General features: G+C 30.4%; 2 protein-coding genes across 7 annotated transcripts; both read left to right on the top strand.

Moving 5' to 3' along the window:
- Positions 1 to 5757: 5757 nt before the first annotated feature.
- On the top strand, positions 5758 to 9641 carry LOC110619397 (serine/threonine-protein phosphatase PP1 isozyme 4). Of its 3 annotated transcripts, none has more exons than XM_021762823.2 (4): positions 5758 to 6248; positions 7005 to 7564; positions 7701 to 7925; positions 9254 to 9641. In XM_021762823.2, exons 1-3 carry the CDS (start codon positions 6047 to 6049, stop codon positions 7887 to 7889), a joined length of 951 nt encoding a protein of 316 aa, XP_021618515.1. In that variant the 5' UTR covers positions 5758 to 6046; the 3' UTR covers positions 7890 to 7925; positions 9254 to 9641. The 3 variants fall into 3 exon arrangements, with proteins under 3 accessions (XP_021618515.1, XP_021618514.1, XP_021618513.1); XM_021762822.2 differs by having other exon boundaries at positions 7701 to 7929; XM_021762821.2 differs by having other exon boundaries at positions 5759 to 6248; positions 7701 to 7892.
- A 2878-nt stretch (positions 9642 to 12519) lies between these two features.
- Positions 12520 to 19938, top strand: LOC110619361 (protein NEDD1). Of its 4 annotated transcripts, XR_002488663.2 has the most exons (13): positions 12736 to 12857; positions 12926 to 13166; positions 13469 to 13581; positions 14285 to 14545; positions 14634 to 14738; positions 15268 to 15333; positions 15510 to 15731; positions 16585 to 17157; positions 17712 to 18305; positions 18596 to 18772; positions 18852 to 19059; positions 19485 to 19564; positions 19683 to 19938. XR_002488663.2 is itself a non-coding variant. In XM_043958498.1 (11 exons), exons 2-11 carry the CDS (start codon positions 13007 to 13009, stop codon positions 18957 to 18959), a joined length of 2379 nt encoding a protein of 792 aa, XP_043814433.1. In that variant the 5' UTR covers positions 12520 to 12637; positions 12926 to 13006; the 3' UTR covers positions 18960 to 19256. The 4 variants fall into 4 exon arrangements, 2 of the variants coding, with proteins under 2 accessions (XP_043814433.1, XP_021618453.1); XR_002488662.2 differs by having other exon boundaries at positions 19485 to 19938; XM_043958498.1 differs by lacking the exons at positions 12736 to 12857; positions 19485 to 19564; positions 19683 to 19938 and adding an exon at positions 12520 to 12637 and having other exon boundaries at positions 18852 to 19256.
- Positions 19939 to 20355: the final 417 nt, after the last annotated feature.

The raw sequence follows: 20355 nt of genomic DNA, 5'->3' as shown, positions 1-20355 counted from the left end.
TATAACCTTTCAATAACTGTGAACAGCGGTGGCTGCAGTGATGGTGATAGTGAAAGAGTGAATCACTTAGAATCAAAAAATTTCAATATTTGAATAACTCTTATCTAACTTTTATCTATCCAACAGTCATTTTGAATCAAAGAATTCAAATCTCATCAACTTTTATCTATCTAAAAGATTGAATTTTGATATTAAGAAAAATAATTTTAAAATATGAACCGATTAAAAATTATACTTGTAAATTTTATATAAAAAGAACATATGAAATGTTGCATATTTGTAAAAAGTGAAAGAGATTATTTAATAACTTAGTTGTTAAAAATTTATAATGTTTGATTTAGAGTATTATAAATACTATTTTATTTTTATTATATTTTAATTACTTATTATTTATTTTTTATAAATTATTTAAATTGAAATTTTTTTATAAATTATTTAAATTGAATAAAATTTTAATTTGATAATATTTTATATAATTAATTCTATTAATTCTTTAATTATTTATACTTTATCATAATTATTATTTTTTATAATAATTTTAATCGATTATATATATTTATTCTATATAATTATTATATAATATTTGTTAATTAAATTATATTAGATATGATTTCAAAAAATTGTGAAATCAACAAACTAATAGATGAGATAGTAAAAATTTTTTATATAATATTTTATTATGAACTTTTATATATATATATATATTTACTTGATTTATTTTTATTATTTAAATTTTTTTATATGATATTTATCTATTTTTTATAAATATATTTTTAACATTATATTTATTATTAAAATAAAAAATACAATAACTTTTTAATAATAAAATACAATAAAACTTTTATTTTCATATTAATAATGTATTATATTAAAAAATAATAAAATACAATAAAATTTCTATTTTAATATTAATAATATATTATATTAAAAAATAGTAAGAAATCAAAAAGATTAATAACGATTAATATAATAAATTGTATTATTATATCAAAAATAGAAAATTAAAAAATAATATATTAATAGTAATAATAAAAATAATAAATTACATTTAATATATATATATTAATTATTATTTTATATAGATAAAAAATTAAAAATATATGAAAAAATTATAAATTTATGTGATATATTATATAGGATTAATTATATACTTGATAATCTCTCATATATTTATTTTTTATTTACATAAAAAATAAAATATATGTAGTATCAATTAATTAATAACGTTGTTTCTAATTTTTTTTTAGTTTATTTAGTATTAAAAATAAAATATATATATATATATTAAAGTTTTTATATTAGTGTGATTAATATATTATATTAAAAAATTATAAAAAATTTAAAAAGCACATACTAATAATAATGATAAAAAATTAAAAAGTTATATATTAATTATAATAATAAAAATAATAAATTTCATTTATTATGAATATATTAATTAGTAATATTATTAAATATAAAAATATAACTTAAAATAAAAATAAAATATATTAAATGTGTTACTTAATACAAATATACATTTTCATAATTATATGAACCTAAACATAACACTTTTCAACCTCACAAAATATATGTATATATATATTATAATGATTTATTTTTATTATCTAAACCTCTTTTTAATTATATACCGTAATTATCTAATTTTTATAAATATATTTTTAATATTATATTTATTATTAAAATAAAAAATATAATAATTTTTTAATAATAAAATATGATAAAATTTTTATTACAATATCAATAATATATTATATTAAAAAGTAGTAAAAAATTAAAAGATTAGTAATAATTAATATAATAAATTATATTTATTATATTATAAAATAAAAAATAAAAAAAGTTAAGTTATATATTAATAATGATGATAAAAGTAATAAATTGTATTTAACTTATATATTAGTTATTATTTTATATATATTAATTATTATTTTATATAGAAATAAAATTATAAATATATAAAATATTATAAATTTATGGTATATAATATAATTATATATGATTAATTGTATATTTGACAATCTCTTATATATTTTTTATTATTCATATAAAAAATAAAAAATAAAAATATATAGTATCAATTAATTAATAATATTAGTTAAAATTTTTTTCAACTTATTTACTAAAAATAAAAGTAAAATATATATATTAAAATTTTTATTTTATTATGATTAATATATTATATTAAAAAGTCAAGTACCTTTTAATAAAAAAAATTAAAAGTCATATATAAATTATAATAATAAAAATAATAAATTTTATTATTATAAATATATTAATTAATAATATTATTAAATATAAAAATATAATTTTAAAATAAAAATAAACACAAATATATAAATTTAAATATTTCACTATGTATAATTATATAAATTTAAACATGTCACTTATCGATCCATCCATAATCTATTTTAGAATTCACCTTTATATATAAATATAGATATGATTTAAATTAAAAAATACATTTAAAAATTATTTAAATTAGTTTTAGTTAAATTCTTACCATTGATATTTTATCTTAAATCTATGTGTCATTTTGAAAATTTTACAATAGTATTAATTATTATTTTTTATATACATTTTTATTAACCTTAAAATTATTTAATATTAATATATGAAAAAATATGAAAAAAATCTTATTAATCAATAAAATTATTATTATTAACCATTAAATATTTTATTATTTAATTTTTATAATATAAAAAATTTATTAGTTGATTTTTCTATTTTATAAAAATGTCTATAAATTAATCTTTCTATATTAAAAGTATTTTAGATTTTTTTTATAATAATTAAAATTGATAAATAGATTAATTAATAAATTTTTAAAAAATATTAAAGATGTTTTAATTTTATTTTTTAATATCAAAATACTAATTAGTAAATTTTTTATTAAATAATAATTTTTAATAAATTTTAAGTTTAGATTTGAATATTTTATAATATTAAAATTAAAATATTAAATAATTTTAAGTCTTATAAAAGGAGAGACAAAATGGACCCATCTCTTTTGCATTTGGGTGAGTGAAGCATCTCAATCTAGCCATAGGCCTTAGGCTTGCCACTTTTGGAAAATTTTGTTATGTGTGAAGCTAGCCAACCACAACCCATATCAAAAGGACATTAAGCATTTGATCATAATTATCTACCTAATTAGGGCAATTCATACTAGTTTTAACTTGATTTTAGGGGCTAAAATCCTTAATATTCAATTTTTACAATAGCTTACTTCAATTGAATCAATTTGAAATTACTTACTTCAATTGAATTAATTTAAAAACTCAATTCCGTATGTTCTTTTCGATTCAGTTAAGTTTTAATTTTCAAAATATGATGATTTCAATTAAATTTATAAAATTAAACCGGATCAAATAATTAATACTACCATATTGTTTTGGTAATACAGAGATGTCACGCTATAATTAAAGTCAAAATATTTTAATTAAACTTTAGAACATTATAAACAAGGTGTAGAGAATAAAAAGTTCATAAAAAAAAATCTAATCAATTAAATTAAATTAAATTAAATGGAATTATATTGATTTTATTTAGGTTGATTTATCCTCCGGCTCGATTCGATTTTAACCATACTTAATGATTTTTGGTTTTATTCGGTTTGATTTTTATGCTCACTCTTGCATAATATTAGCCTTAAACCCCTGAGGTGCTGCATTGATATTTATTTAAATATATTAAGATTTTATTTTTTTGTAACAAATATATTATATATATTTTAGAATGTCGTCTTTTTTTTGGAATATCTAATTTTAATGTTATTTTTTTTTTTGCAAGGTGTGATTTTGGTGGTCTGTTCTTTTAGAAGATCTGATCTTGATGGTCTTCTTTTTGGAAGGTCTAATCTTAGTGTTCTTCCTTTGAAATGTATGACATTGGTTAACTGCTCTTTGGAAGGTCAAACCTTAGTGGCCTTCCTTTTGAAGGGGTCTGATCTTACTGGTTTTTTGAAAAGTTTGTCTTGGTGGTCTACTCTTCTGGTCTACTCTTCTGTCCTTACCATTTCGACTTGATCTCACAGGTTTGTCCTTCCAAGTCTTACCATTATGACCTTAACAGTTTGCCCTTCTAGTTTTTGCCCTTCTGACTTAACCTTAGTAGACTGTCCTTTCAGCTTGATCTTAGTGGTTTGCCCTTCTGGGTGTTACTTCAATAAAATCTTCCTTTTTGATATCTTTCTTTTGGAATGCCTAACCTTAGTGTTTTTTCTTTGGAAAATTTTTTATGGTCTTCCTTTTGAAAAGTTTGATCTTAATGGTCTTCCTTTTGAAAAGATCTGACCTTGCCGGTGTTTATTTTGAAAGATCTGACCTTAATAGTCTATCCTTTTGGCCTTGCCCATATAACATGACACCTTAGTGGTCTGTTCTTCTGGCCTGACCTTAGTGGTTTTCGCTTTCAGTTTTACCCTTCCGACCTAGCCTCAGTGGTCTATTCTTTTGGGTCTTACCCTTTCGACCTGATTTTAGTGGTTTACCCTTCAAGTCTAAATTTAATAGGTTGCCCTTTCAACCTTACACTTTCGACAAAACCTTAATGGTTTACTCTTTCGAGTCTTGTCCTTCCGACTTGATTTTAGTGGTCTGTCCTTTCGGATTTATCTTAGTGAAACCTTTTTCTTTGAGGTCTTTCTTTTTGAGAAAATTCTTTTCTTTTAATATCTTTCTTCTGGAGGGACAGTGCAAGACGGTATTGTAACATCTCAAAAAGAGACGATGCCTTTTTTCGTGAGAGTGGGAGTATGATGATATGTATAGTGATAAGCAAATAGAAAGTCAATGATTACAAACACTTAGAAAATGGAGAAAACCATGCAAGTGGGACAGTATAACAAGATTATACACAAGAGTATGGGCACAATTTCATGGACTTCACATAAAAATAATAAATATAGTTGGTTAAAAGATAAAAAAAAACCATAGAAAGGGAATATATTTTAATGGGAAGGGCAAGGCAAAAATAAATATTCGAAAGTAAAATTATTACAGTTAATATATTATTGTAAATTGCAACTGAGTTTTATTATATATATATATATTTTTTATGAGATATTTATTAATATTTTTGTCACTTGTTTTGTTAATGAAAATATTTTCTCTTAAAAAATCTTGATAAATTAATTTGATCAAAATCAGATTATAATTGTTGGAATCAATTTAGGTTTGTGTAGACTTGGATTAAGGTTTATTATAATTTGTTATGTGTTGGCAGAAAAGTCAAAATTAAAAAGCATTATATAAACATCATTTTCTTATATTCTTTTAATTTTAAATTAAAATACATAAATTTCATATATATAAAAGATAGCATACATATTTTGAGATATTAAATAATTTTTCAATGCCTTTTAAACTTTGGTTGCTAAAAAATTTAAAATATTAATAAAAATTTTGTTATTACTATTTATGACTAAAATGTTAAATTTAATTTCCAAATTAATTTAATATAATTTTTTTTGTGTATTTAAAAATATATTTTTTACAACTCCAACAACCATCTATATACCCTTGGAACATTCATCAATTTGGAGAATCAAACATTTTGAAGTTATAAAATAAATTGATTTTCTAAATGATTATTTAGTAAATTAATAAATTATAGTTTAATAAAAATAATATGTATATATATATATAAACATAATAAGTTTAAAAAATAAAATAGTCGGAAAAAATTATTGGCACGTCCGCCGCATAGAAATTGCAGCCGGCTCCTCTTTATCTATTTTCTTTTCTCCTTCCGGACTTATATAAACAAAACTATAATTTATTATTTTCCTCCTCTTTCCCTCTCTTTTCCCGAGAAAATACCTCCTCTATCTATCTATCTCACTCTCTCTCTTCTGCCCTACCAATCGACCAGTGAGAGTTATTCGAACACGCACAACATACCAAGGCACGAAACTTTAAAAGAGAAACCAATAACGACTAGGAGACCAAATAATAGTCACAACTGTTTAGCCATTTGGATTTCTAGGGTTTTTTTCTCGGAGACATCAGGGCTTAGGAGAGGAGGAGCAGAACTAGAAGATCCGATGGCAACACAAGGGCAGGCGTCGATGGACCCTGCCGTACTGGATGATATTATCAAACGGCTAACGGAAGTTCGATCAGCGAGGCCAGGTAAGCAGGTGCAGCTCTCGGAGGCTGAGATCAAGCAGCTATGTTTGGCTTCTCGAGATATCTTCATGCAACAGCCTAATTTGCTGGAGCTGGAAGCCCCCATTAAGATTTGCGGTACGTTCTGTATAGGAAGACGCTTACTTTATTCTTTTATGTGGAGTTCTGCTCTGGGTTTTGAGGGTTTTGTGGAATTATGTTGAGGGTTTCTTTTCTGCAGACGTTTCATCATAATACACTAGGGATTTCTTTGTGTGCTTGCTTTATTTGTTGCAAAGTTATTCAATTGGCATTATCCATTTTTTGAGAATGTACTATATGTTAGGATTGCTTTTTCTTTTTATGAATGGATTTAGGTTGAATTTTGAAATTCTGGTGATTTAAGCCTCTTGTTATATATTTTTTTTATTGTAAATACATTGATTGCAGGGTATGATATACTGTTGCAGTGCTGACAAACTAGGTGAGGAAAAGTGAGGAACTTGGAGTTTAGATGAGGAAAAGTGAACAACTTGGAGTTTATATATATTCTAAAAATCCTTAGGTTCAAGTAGCAAAGGGGATTAAGTCCCTTGTGAATTTTGATGTTAACATTGTTTTTGTTTGACATGAAAGAGTCCAACCTGTAAAAGCATCAACTTCTTGTTTCTTGTTTGATTTTTGAAAACATAATATGATTCCTGCATTTAATGAAGTCTCAAAAAGGCACTTTAGACACTTCTTTCAATGAATTCTATTCTTTAGATTAAGTTGTTGGTTTTAGTTCCGTGGTTTTGGTGGAAGATCTTTGCTGTGATTATATATTGGATTGCAGTTTGATATTGCAATCACTTGTTCTATGTGATCTTCTAAAGATTCTTCTTTATTTTTCAGGGGATATTCACGGCCAATATAGTGATTTACTAAGGCTTTTTGAGTATGGAGGTTTTCCTCCTGAAGCCAACTATTTATTTTTAGGGGATTATGTTGATCGTGGCAAGCAGAGTTTAGAAACAATTTGCCTGTTGCTTGCCTACAAGATTAAATATCCAGAAAACTTTTTTCTTTTGAGAGGAAATCATGAATGTGCATCAATAAACCGGATATATGGATTTTATGATGAATGCAAGCGGCGGTTTAATGTGAGGCTTTGGAAATCTTTTACTGACTGTTTCAACTGTCTCCCTGTTGCGGCTCTAATAGATGATAAAATATTGTGCATGCACGGTGGTCTTTCTCCTGATTTGACAAATTTGGATCAAATTAGAAATTTACCTCGACCAACTGCAGTTCCAGACACTGGTTTACTGTGTGATTTGCTCTGGTCAGATCCTGGTAGAGATGTTAAGGGTTGGGGAATGAACGACAGAGGAGTTTCATATACTTTTGGTCCTGATAAGGTGTCAGAATTCTTGATGAAGCATGATTTAGACCTTGTCTGTCGTGCACACCAGGTTATTTACTTTAGCTCCCCACCCTTTTACATTGTCTATCGCTCTTCTCTTTCTGGACACTAGCATGATTCCTTTTCACTTATTTATTTATTTATTTTTTTTTTTTGTGGGGGGGGGGGGGTTGCCTGAGTTTTAGGTTGTGGAGGATGGGTATGAGTTCTTTGCAGAAAGGCAGCTTGTCACTATTTTTTCAGCTCCCAACTATTGTGGTGAATTTGATAATGCTGGTGCTATGATGAGTGTAGATGAAAATCTGATGTGCTCCTTCCAGATTTTGAAGCCTGCTGAGAAAAAAGCTAAATATATGATCCCAAATAAAATGTGACAGGTGCAGCATCTTTGATCCCTAGTCTTTTTTAAGGCAGGTCGATAAATTGCCTTCTGTTCTCTAGTTTTCACATTGCTGAGATATGATAATGCTTATGTTATGCACCCATGGATTATTTATTTATCTGGTGACTTATTGCTTGTTACTTGTTTTCTTTCTTTTTAATCATTTTCTTTATATTAGTGAAGAATAGGCGTTTTAAGCTTGTCAACATGCAGCTGAAGTGCTCTCTATTTGAAAATCACGCTCATTAAAATCTTCCTCTCTCTCTCTCTCTCTCTCTCTCTCTCTCTTTTCTGTGGATTTAGTCTAAAGATCATTCTTTTCTCCTCTGATAAAGATTGCACTTGGTCTAACTAAGAGTTTGCATATGGTTATATAGTCTCTCTGGATCATTATGCGAGGTGTTTGGCTTCTAGATGCCTTAAGGTGAGTTTAACCACTTGAAGAATAGAAGTTCAGGAGTATTCAAGGGGATGCTATTGTACAAACATTAATTAGGCCCCTGTTGATTCTTAAAATCAATCTTGCAGGTGTCCTTTATAAAATCTTGCATGGAAACTAATATTGGAAAGGATCTGGGCATCATGGTAGCACAAAACAGTAGTTAGTGCGGTGCTGGACTTGGGTCCAGTGACCTCACTCTGACACAGGTTAAAGATAGATTCCCAAAAAACAAAAATAGTAGTACTTGCAGGATTTGGCATGTCACTGTTTGCAGAGAATAAAAAGAGTTTTATAGGAGGTGCTCAGGGTTTAGGGTTTCTGGCGATTCACTGGAAATTGGCCAGGCCACTGGAGTGAGCTGGACTGCTATCTGCTAATCATTACATTAGTTATTTCATATTTGTTTGTGGTTTATGAGAGGGCATGTTGAACGATGGAATTGCAGATTCAGTATTGTTTTGAGTCCCATGAAATGAGTATTCTGTGATAGTTAGTCACTTTTGGTAATACCTTCAAAGATTTCTGTCCAAAGATCTGGGTCTGGAGTCTGGGTCCTGGATTCATTTCATCTGCAGGTTCATACATTGATTACAATGTTACTGATTTGGCCTTGGCACTTGGTACAGGTGTAAGCGTTATCCTCTTATAAATTGGCAGGCTTGAGCTTCAGCTTGTTGTTCCCTGCAAGCTCAAAGAAGGGCTTTTTCATGTTATATTTATTTTAGTTCTTTTTTCTTTCCCTTTCTCTGTCTCTCTCCCATTTTTCCTTTTAGGAATGCTGTATAGATATTCTTTTTTGTACACATTTTGAACACTTCATCAGAACTTAAAGTTTATAAATTGAAATTGAATTGTCTTCATTGAAGGGCATGTTAATTGACAATTCTTTTGCACGCCATTCTTTCAATTTGCAGGAAAGTGGCTGAAACTGAAGATTGCTAGCTGGGGATCTTCTACACTTACGGATTTAAAAGGGGGAACGGGTGTAAAATCTTTGGAACTTCCTGTCTTGAGGCTGATTTTATGTGGCTGACCGAAGGCCAGGATCCAAAAGAAGCAATCTTTCTTTCTTTCTTTCTTCTACTTCTTTTTTTCCTTGGTTACGTTGTGGTTCATCTGTACATAAATTTGACCTGGTAATTAAAAGTGGCACTGCAATGGTGTCTACATTTGTCGCCCAAAATTGCTTTTTCATTTTCCTGGTCACTGATTGAGGTGGTTGTATTGTCATTTAGGCATATTCTTATGTTGAAGATGGTTATTTTTATCATTTTTCTTTAATGGTTAAATTCCTGTCACCCATGTCCACTGCAGCATCATTTTACCTTTCTCTGATATTTGAATGCAAAAGCAGCTTATCATTTTTATTAGCGGTTGCTTTCTTCATCCTGTCATTGAACAAGTTTAATCTTAATATGGTGATGCTTGAAATATTATTTACGTTTTGTCAACATGAAAAATGTCTACAATTGTTGCCTTGGCCGTGTCTGTCTCATTTGAGTGAGTTCTTGTTTCTTAGTCTCTGTAGAGCAATATTAGTAGCTTCTAGTTTTTCCTAAATTTTTTTATGATTCATTATTTAAATATTCATGATTTGAAAGATATGACTATTTTTATTCTATTGTTTAATTGTAATTGTTTTCAAAATAATAATTTTTTTTATAAAGTTTTATTTATATTAAAAAAAAAGTACTAGTTGATTTTAATATTTTAATAGTATTAGAATTTTAATTATCTTAATATGTTAAAAACTTCAAATTATTTTAAAGTGATAAAACAATATCAGAAAATAAATATTATAGAAATTTAATTTATCAAACAGAATGTTGTCTTAAGATAGAATTTACATTAATAGCTGTGGTGACGCATTGTAGCAACAAATTGATTTTCCTAATCAGTAGAAAAATTTATATTCGCTACCTGTTTTAGCAATATATTACAGCAATGGAATGATTTTGTTTAACAACAGTTGCATTGTTGCTAATTTTATTATTAGCGACGACTTCAAATATGTATAAGTAGAAATATAATTTTTTAAATATTATTTTAAGATTATATAAAATTTCAATTTAATAGAATTAAATGTTAATATAAGTTGTTAATGATTTTTAAAACAATAATATAAATTTTAGTTTAAATAAAACACCAATATAATTATTTAAGTAAATTAAAAATTAAAAAAAATTACTTATTATATGTAAAGGGAACATTTTTGACAATAAAAATATTTCCTCGTCCTTTTCAGAGTTATATATATATATTAATTAATTAATTATAAAAATTAACACCTATTAGCTATTAACCACATCTATCAACTACTGTAACAGATGCCACCGTCAAACTAAACGAGTTCTAATTCTCACTTTTATTTTCTAATTTTGTTATGGATAATAAATAAAAAAAATGAGTTCATGAGGTTTTGCAAAATAATTTTTTTTTTTTTTGGGAAAGTAGACTTTCATTAATAGAACAGTTTTAAAGGACCGATATAAGGGAGTCCTAAAAAACAAAAAGCTACCGGAGATGCCCAAAAATAAAAAAGCTTACGGCCCGTACATAAATCAAGCCCAATCCCAACCCACTACAACCCTAGAAACAACTATCGCTCAAGAAAGAAACCTTCTAGCCATGCAAGATCACCGTTCGACAACAAGAAAAAGCTGGAGAGCCGGTCGTCTAAGATCCAAGAAGCCATAGCAGAGATCAAAAAACCCAGAACAAACATTCAAGGCATAGAGATAAGCAACTCAAAAAGCCTCGAAAAGTACAGATCCTCCGTCGCTGGAGTCAAAAGATACAATTCCATGTTTATGGTTTCCTAAGAAGAGATATTATTGTAATTTGATCATAAAGTATTCTTCTAAGAAGTAATATTTGTGGGAAGAAAAAAAATTTCCCATTACATGATATAAGAATTAATTGTCAATTTTCAAATATAATCAAATAAAATTGTCAATTTTCAAATGTATTTTGATAATGAAAATTACAATAATTCCTCTAAATTTATCTCAATCAATAATTTAAAATTTGTATTTTAAGATAAAATAAATGACATAATTAAAAATAAAATAACCCTTTAATTTTTAATATTAAAATATCAAATAACCTTTTAATTTTTTAATATTTAGAGTTGTATTAAGATGCTTATAAAAAAGAATAAAAACAAGGTTTAAGCATAAATTCAATAAATCAAAGGAGTCCTCTTCCAAAATCTTATTTCTCATTGAATTCACCACAATTTAGAAAGGTCAATTTAGAGAAAAGGCCACAAACATCCCAAAAAGTCGACTTATAATATCAACTGAAAATTTAACCTAAAAAATTATATGAAATTAAAGGCAAAGACTACACATCTAGCACACAGATTTTACTATCGCCATCAACTAATTTATCATCGACAAATGATCATCAGCTTTATCAGTATCAGTAATGAAAGACAACACCATAAAGCACATGTAAGTCAATTTAGCAAAGTAAAAAATCATCTAAATTAACACATCCAACACTTCAATTAAAATAAAACAAAAAATTAATCAAACATGTCAAACAATTAAACCAAGCAAGAAGATGAAGTCGATCGAGTTAGAAAGAAGGTAGCCACAAACTCAAAAGAAGAGCAAATTTCAATGTGTAAAAGCCAATAAAAGAACAAAGAAAAGAAAGAAATGAAAAACATAGTCTCAGGATATAACATCGTCAATTGACCCATCATCGAAAAACAATGATAAACTCTACCAGTATCGTCAGCAATGAAAGATAACACTATAAAGTAAATACAAGTCAATTTGACAAAATAAAGCAACCTAAATTAACCTATCGATAAAACAAAAAATTAATAAAACATATAAAATAATCAAATCAAATGAGAAGATGAAGTTAACCGAGACAAAGAGGAGATAGTCATAAGTTTAGAAAAAAGTAAATTTTAGTGAGCGGAGACCAACAAAAGAATAAAGAAAAGAAAAAAATAAAAAAAGTAGTCCTAAAATATAATATCATTGACCATCGAAAATGTTGGTTCAATAATGATTCCAGTCTTACTATTTCAACGTCGAATAATTACTGATTCTTTATCACTGAACATGGCGACACTCCAGCCAAACTCTAATAAAATCACACAACACAAAGCCAAAATTATTGTAAAATTATAAATTCAACTCAAAATGAAAACAAGTTAAAAAGACAACCTTGGCGGACTGCAAAAGAGCTCGAAAAAGTCTCCCCTTTTCTTTTCTCACTCTCGGCTTTTTCCTTTTATCTTTCCACTTACTAGTCTTCTTTCTGCCTTAAAACAAACGGTTAGTTAATTTTGCTTTGTTGCATGAATGAATTATATTTTAATTAAGAACAATATATTATGAGCGAGTTATTTTTTCATTGTAAAAAACAATATTTTCCAGTTAAAAAAATATCTTTTTTTTAAACTACAGAAAAAGCAACCAATGGCGCCTCTTTAATACCTTTCAAAACTTTTAACACCCATTCCATTATCCCCTTCTCTCAGTAAGTTCGTATCAGGTAGGGTTTATTCATTTTTTGTACTAATTCAACCTCAATCTCACATTTCTCAAAACTGTGATTTTCAGTTACTAGGAATTTAATTTTCCGGGAAAATTCGGGAGCTCGATTTTTCTTTGGATAAGAAAATTGGACACTGGAGATTATAAATGATGAACTTGGCGGATCCATCAATGTGGATGCTGGCTGCCAGCGGAGGCGATACGGTGAAGCTTTTTGATGTATCGAGGGAGCCGGGAGATCCCTGCATCTCGAGCTACACTCCATCTCCAGGTTGCCTGGTCAACACAGTCAAGTGGAACCACACTAGTGAGTCACTTGCTCTATACTCTATCTTCATTGTTTTGCAATTTATTATCTTCGTGTTTTAGATGTCATGCGTACTTGGTTTTGGTGAATGGGTCTAGCTTGTTTACTTTTGTTGAATCTGCATTTTCTTATTTCTGGAATTATTTAGAGCTTGTTTGGTCAGTGGGAAAGTGCAGGAAAATGAATAAAGGAAATTCTGAACTTTGTTTTTGCCCCTAATTTCTGCTGTTCAAATTGAGTTAGACGGGTGGATAAATATATCAATCAGAGATTGATTTAAATTGGAGTTTCACACTTTGCAGATTTGGTTGTGGCTAGTGCTGGAGAAGATAAGAAGATATCTCTCTGGAGGAAAAATGGGCAGAGCATGGGGACTATTCCGGTTGCTGGGACAGATACCGGAGACAACATTGAGGTAATTATATGTAAATTCTATAGTGCCATTGCTTATTAGAAATAAATTAGTTTCAGGATTACGTAAATCTGCAAATTTTCATGGAGGAATTGATCATAGAAGAAATTTATTTTGGGATTCAGAATTGTCTCCTAATGACCACAGATTTTGTTGAGTTTTAATGTATGAGTTGATGGAGAAGGAGATCTTATCAATACATGCAAGTAAATTGCCATTTAGACTATAGTTTTTTTAAAAGGCATGTGTGAGTTGCCTCAAAAAACATTTTCTCATGTGAATTTATTTCCTTAATTTACAAGTGGGAAACTTTATGAGTGGTAATCACTAGACTCAAAGGAATGAGAATTTAAGCAAAAACTTTGTTTGTTCTTTTAAAAATTATTGAAGAATACAGAAAGGAGCAGTTCATGATGTAAGATTGCTGTTGTGTGCTTCAGCTATCAGCAATTTGACCTGTTTGGCGCTTGAACAAGAAACAGAGTATGCTTAGATCAATCAGATACTAAGCCCTTAGATCTATGATGCTTTTCACTGCATGCTTTCTGTATTTAAACCTTGTTCTAGAGCATGTCATTCATGGTGAAGTTGTCTTTTTCCTGAACAGCGTTAGTTTTGCCTGGCTCTCACCTTTGTTTCATTTCCTGTCAATGGAACAGGATTGCTTCATCAAATTGCACTAAGTTACTAGAATTTTAATTTTCAGGAATCAATATTGGCTATTAGCTTTAGTAACAAGGGATCCAGATACATGTGCTCTGGGGGAAGTGGTCAAGTTGTAAGAATATGGGATCTACAGAGGAAACGCTGTATTAAATGGTTGAGGGGTCACACCAGTACAATAACTGGTGCTCTATACAATTGCAAAGATGAGCATTTGGCTTCCATTAGTCTAAGTGGGGATCTTATCCTTCACAATCTTGCAACTGGCGCAAGGGCAGCAGAACTCAAGGATCCTAATGAACAGGTTGTTTAGTCTCTTGTATATTTCTTGTATTCATGGGTTAGAGTTTCTGGAGCCAAGCTAATTGTTCATCTGTTGGATTTAAGACCAGGTATTGCGGGTGCTAGACTATTCACGGATTAGTCGGCACATTTTGGTGACTGCAGGTGATGATGGGTCAGTACATTTGTGGGATACTACTGGTCGCAGCCCAAAGGTTCTTATTCTTGAATGATGATACATGTTTAAAGTTACAAATATGGCTGAATAATTTTGATGCTTGAGTGGAACTTTCATATATTAAAGCTATACTTTGATCTGTGGGTATGTATCTTAAGCATTTTATTGGAAAGTTCAACTGTCGTGTTGTTATTGCCATTGGAATGCTGCATAATTAAGAATGAGTTGAGTTGTATGCCTATAAACACATCAGAAAAACAAAACGGATATCTCCTTTTATTTGACTTCTACTTTTTCTCCAGAAATTGTTGATGTTTCATATAAATTAGCAGGGACAAGTTCCTTAACCATCTGTGGATTGACTTTCTCATTTTGTCAATTTCTCAATAATTCATTATGGTTATTAATCTAGGCATATCAAGGACAATATGTTTTGTCTAAATTTTTTTGTTTCCTTGCTTCTATATTAAAATTTCTGCATCTCTGCAGTATTATGTTCATTTTCTATTGCTATTATCTTCCAGGCACATAACAATGGTTTTTTCTTTTTTATTTATTTTAAACAGATTTCTTGGTTGAAGCAACATTCTGCCCCGACTGCTGGTATTAGCTTCTCACCTTCAAATGACAAGGTCTCATGTTTATTTAGCAAGTTACAGTTCTTCCTCTTTCCTGTGATCTTATGGAAAAAAAAACTCCTCCATGTGATCTTTTAAAAAAAAAAACTGATTACTTATCTGCTTTAGAATGACGAAACTTATTTGAGGATGTAAATTGTGGTAGTCTTCTGCTGTTTTTGCCCATACAGATAATAGCTAGCATTGGACTGGATAAAAAGTTATACACTTATGACTTGGAGTCTCGGAGACCCTCATCTTATATATCCTACGAGGCACCTTTCTCTTCATTGGCATTCAGAGATGATGGCTTGACTTTGGCAGCTGGAACTAGCAGTGGTCGAGTAGTGTTCTATGATGTTCGTGGAAGACCACAGCCTTTCACTGTTCTTCGTGCTTATGGCAGTTCAGAGGTGCATTTCTTTTGTCCCAATGTTTTTTTTTTCTAACAACACCTTAAGGCCCCACTTTTTTTCATACTGACTACTTCGTCACTTCAGTTTGGAATGGAAACATTTTACATATGCTCACTACAAGCTGGTTTATGTCATCTATTTGAACTTGATTTCTTACCTTTATGAAATGTATAAATTTTGGATCAATATTTTTCCACAATTTGACTTTATTTTTTGAATATGAGCCTTTTGAAATGTTTTATCACAACTGCTGCTTGCTACTAGGTCTGTGTATGGTAAGTAGACTGAGAGTAAAAACCCCTTACTTGTTAATAGGATGGCACCTAGCTATTTGTGGGGCTAGAGTTTCTTTAATGCATACTTGAACACAATGGTCTATAAGAAAAACAAACAAGGTGAAATGGATGCATATTATAAGAATTCTACATGTGACTTCTCACTATTCTTATTTGTATATACCTGAGTATTAAGTTTGATCACTAAGCATGTCATCTATGATGATCTATGTGTGGCTATCCTCTTTGCTTTTATTATGTTTAATTGATGCGCCTCATATTGGGCAGAGCACAAAAGAGTAATTAATGGAAAGACAGTGTCAGAAGGCTTTAGTTATTGTTTTGCATGCAGTAGTTAGGTTAATAATGTGAATCTCTAGTGGGATATAAATTTCCTGTCTTTCAAATACAGCCCTTGATGCTCCATCAAGAGTTTTTTATTTGAATAAAGAATTATTGAACTTTAAATAAATAATCATTCCCTGTCTCATAACCCATTAATGTTATTTCATATACTACCCAAACCGTGTTTCTTCTACTCTTACCTGACAATAAGGATTTATGGTATTCATCAGGCTGTTACAAGTTTGTGCTGGCAAAGATCAAAACCAGTTGTTGTAAATGAGAGCACCTGCACTGCTGAGACAGCTCTTCTCGGAAGTGCTGTTGAAGATTCCATTCTTATGCCTGACCCCCTTCCCACTGTGACAGCATCCAGTGTTTCACTATCTACAGGAGTGTCAAATTCTCATAATCTTGGCCGTTCTGGTCTTTCTGTAGAAGCATCGTCTCTTGCTTCAACTAGCAGTGGATCTGCTTCAAGTATGCCGTCCTTTGCAGAGGAAACTCCACATAGGAGCCATCTGTGGCCTAGTGGAACATTGACAAGCTTACATGCTCCTCGTACAAGTTATAATTTTAAGGATGACATGGAAGTTTTTTCCCCACTTGTTGATGTCCATCCTATCACATCGGCACTTAATAAGCTCTGGGATGATCACGAGGGTACAAGAAAGGGAAATCTATCAATTGATAAGAAGCCCTCATCTTTGTTATTTCCTTCTGCTGGTAGTAGATTTCCTTTTGCAGATGATGTGACAAATGATCATCCTATATTCGATTGGAAAACTAGTTCAACTTTCAAACAGGTCTGATATCTATTGTTCTGTTCTCATGATATCTACAATACTTAAATTTATAAAAAATGTGGATAAGAAATATGAGCTAGAGGAAATATTGACTATACTTTTTATGGCCATGCAACTGTATTGCTATGTGATTATGTATTTTTCACATGATCCTTGAATTCAGCAACTTTCTCTTCCTCGGAATGCTTGGAGCAACATTGAAATAATGCACAGCATCTTGTGCTTTATTGCCTCTCCACTGCACTGCATGTTACCAAACTCTGATCCTAAAATTTCTGAGGTTCTATGACACCATATCTTTTTGATTATTAAAGGTGGCCTGTTATGTTTTTTTTTTTAATCAAATTAATTAAAGGTAGCTCAGTGTGTTATTATTTTTTTTTATCAAATTAACTGTAATAGGAGATTTTCCTCTTATAATTCTGATTTTGTTAATGCTTGCTATTCTGGGGTTTCCTGTTGATGTTTGACTTGGATTCAATTTCCCTAGTGAACATGCTGTTTGATAATTCATACCTATGATGTTTGATATTTCTTTTATCCATTTTGTGCAGGAGGAGACCAGATCTTCTTTTTCACCATTGGAATCTACTCCTACTCCATCTTCAAAAAGTGAAGAATCCTCCATCACTCCTCCAGAAGCTTGGGGTGGAGAGAGATTATCTGAGAAACTTACCCACTTGCACCAGTCACTCAGTCTACCTTCTCAGTTTGGGATGTTGACTTCTGGGGGTTTTCCAGATCTACCATCTACAAGTCAGATAATTATGAGCTCTTTGACAAATTCAAACATGAGTTTTTCAAGTCTGCACCCCAGAGATGTTTCTTCAAAGCAGGAAAATTCAACAGGATTTTCAGAACTCGTTTCCTCTAGTTCCATGTCTCAGTCTTTGAGTACAAGAAGCATCATGGGACAAACTACCCTTGATGTGCCAGGATCAGGCTCTTTGACCCTTCCTCGTAGATTTTCAACTTATGCTGAGAGAATAAGCACAGCTTCTTCCTTCAGTAATGAGATCTCCCTTTTAGTGAGTTCTCCTAAAACAAAGAAAACAGGAGCTGAAACCAGGGAAGAGCTTTTGAGTAGCTTGTTGTCAAGGTCTGACACGTTGTCTGTGACAGAACAAGGAATTCTTCCAGCAGTAAATGTATGCACACTAGATTGGCCCAATAAACATTTGCCTGTGATTGCATCTGAATTTTTCGGTGTTTCTTTGGGAGAAAAGTCCAATATGTTATGCTTCATCATCATAGATGCCCTCAATACTGTTTATTGAGTTGAAAGCTCAGGCCACACTTGGATCTTATCTTGTGCTGAGGCTAATTATGTGTTGTTGCATAGAATGCAAAATTCCAATGTCATCCATGTGATGAAACATTAAAGACATATACAAGTTTATCACTTTATCATGCTAATTAGTTTGCTTTCTTGTGTTAGGGAGGAACCTCACAACCAAATAAGGCCCTTCAGCTGGATCAGCAGCAAGGAAATTCCTTCACACTCCAACTTTTTCAACGGACTCTTGAAGGAACTCTTGATTCATTTCAGAAATCCATCCATGAGGACATGAGGAACCTTCACATTGAAATTCTAAGACAATTTCACATGCAGGAGGTACCTATGTAATTTTGGGTTTGACTCACCCTTTTGTGGTAATCTATTTGCAGTCTGATATTTTGAATTCATTGAACAGATGGAATTTTCCAGTGTGATGAGCTCAATTGCAAAAAATCAGGCAGAGCTGATAAAAGAAATTAAGTCTCTTCAGAAAGAAAACCAAGATCTTCGCCAATTACTTTGATTAATAGTGAAGACTGCATATTTGTGACCGTCAGTGGATTTTGGATTCTGTTGTTCATTTGCATGGTTTTGCACTTGATTGGTGCCCTTCTGTTTTTCAAGTAAGATTACTTCCCTCTGCAATATTGTTTACACGTTCAGATGGGTGAGAAAAAGGACCAAAATTTTACCCGTTATTAGAGTTAGAATTTTACTCCTTCAGCCTGTAAATAGATGCTTCAATTCTCATAGCTTATGAATTGAAAGCGTTTCATTTCAGTCGATTTAGGATGAATTACTAGATTACCTTTTTTCCTTCCTTCCTCGTGGCAAACAATAATCATTCTTCAATCAGGAGATTAAAATTCCACTCCTTAGTTATCCCATATTGTATAAAAATTACAACAGGCGCATCACAATCCAGCATACGGACTGCTTTATCCCACATTGGTTCATTCTCTATTGAAATTGTTACATGCTTTCTAATTTTTTAGTAGCTTCGATAACAAACGCATATGTATTTGCTTACTTCGTTGTGCGTGTGCAGTTCGAATGTGGAGAAACTGAACGAATTCGGATGTGGAAAATTTCAGTGGAAAAGACACCTCAAAACCACGAGTAGGAACGGTAGGATTAAAGAATTTGGATCAGAGAAAGCTTTTTCAATAACAGGATTGAAGAAATACATCTCTGTTTAAATACAAGTACAAAGAAGCTTAACAAGCTGCTTTTCGTGAAAGTCCAGGTTGACAAAGTAAAGGAACTAGTTAATCTAATCAGCAAATCATGCTATTAACAAGAAGCTAAGAACAATCTTCCTGCCAATACACCAACAAGGATGAAAATCTTAAGCCTTCTGTGGATAGAGCAGGATCTCTGCAGAAAGCAATAGAAGTCTTGACCTGCAGAAATCTTAACCATCTCAACTTCTTCTCTTGTTTCAAATATTACACCCAAGTTTCTAAGGTTAGTGAGTTTAAGCACTACAGCTCTTCTAATTAGATTCTTAGCTTCAATAATCCACTTTAAAGTCTCTAAATGCACTAATATATCCAATTGAAGTTTCCCTCCAGTACCATCTACTAACAAATGTCTCAAGCATTCTAATTTCTTCAGTGCAGCTGGTAACCTTATGTGATGATTATTTCGTAGATCAACAGTGTATAAACTCCTTAGATTACCTATGGATGATGATAAAGCTCTAGATAAGTAACCATAACAATGATGTACATTCTCAGATTCAAAGCAGTCTAAAATTCTTGAAAATAAATCTTCCTCGACGACTTGGCATATGATAACTACATTGATTCTCCACCAAATAGAAAAGAGAACGAAGATGTGGATCACCACCCTTCAACCTAGGAACATAAAGTTCACAGTATCTATATATCTCATGATGAATGGCAATTCTACGTAAC

The sequence above is a fragment of the Manihot esculenta genome, chromosome 7, assembly GCF_001659605.2.
Source record: "Manihot esculenta cultivar AM560-2 chromosome 7, M.esculenta_v8, whole genome shotgun sequence".
NCBI lineage: Eukaryota > Viridiplantae > Streptophyta > Magnoliopsida > Malpighiales > Euphorbiaceae > Manihot > Manihot esculenta.
The sequence above is the reverse complement of the archived record's forward strand: the minus strand, read 5'-3'. Positions and strand labels throughout refer to the sequence as shown.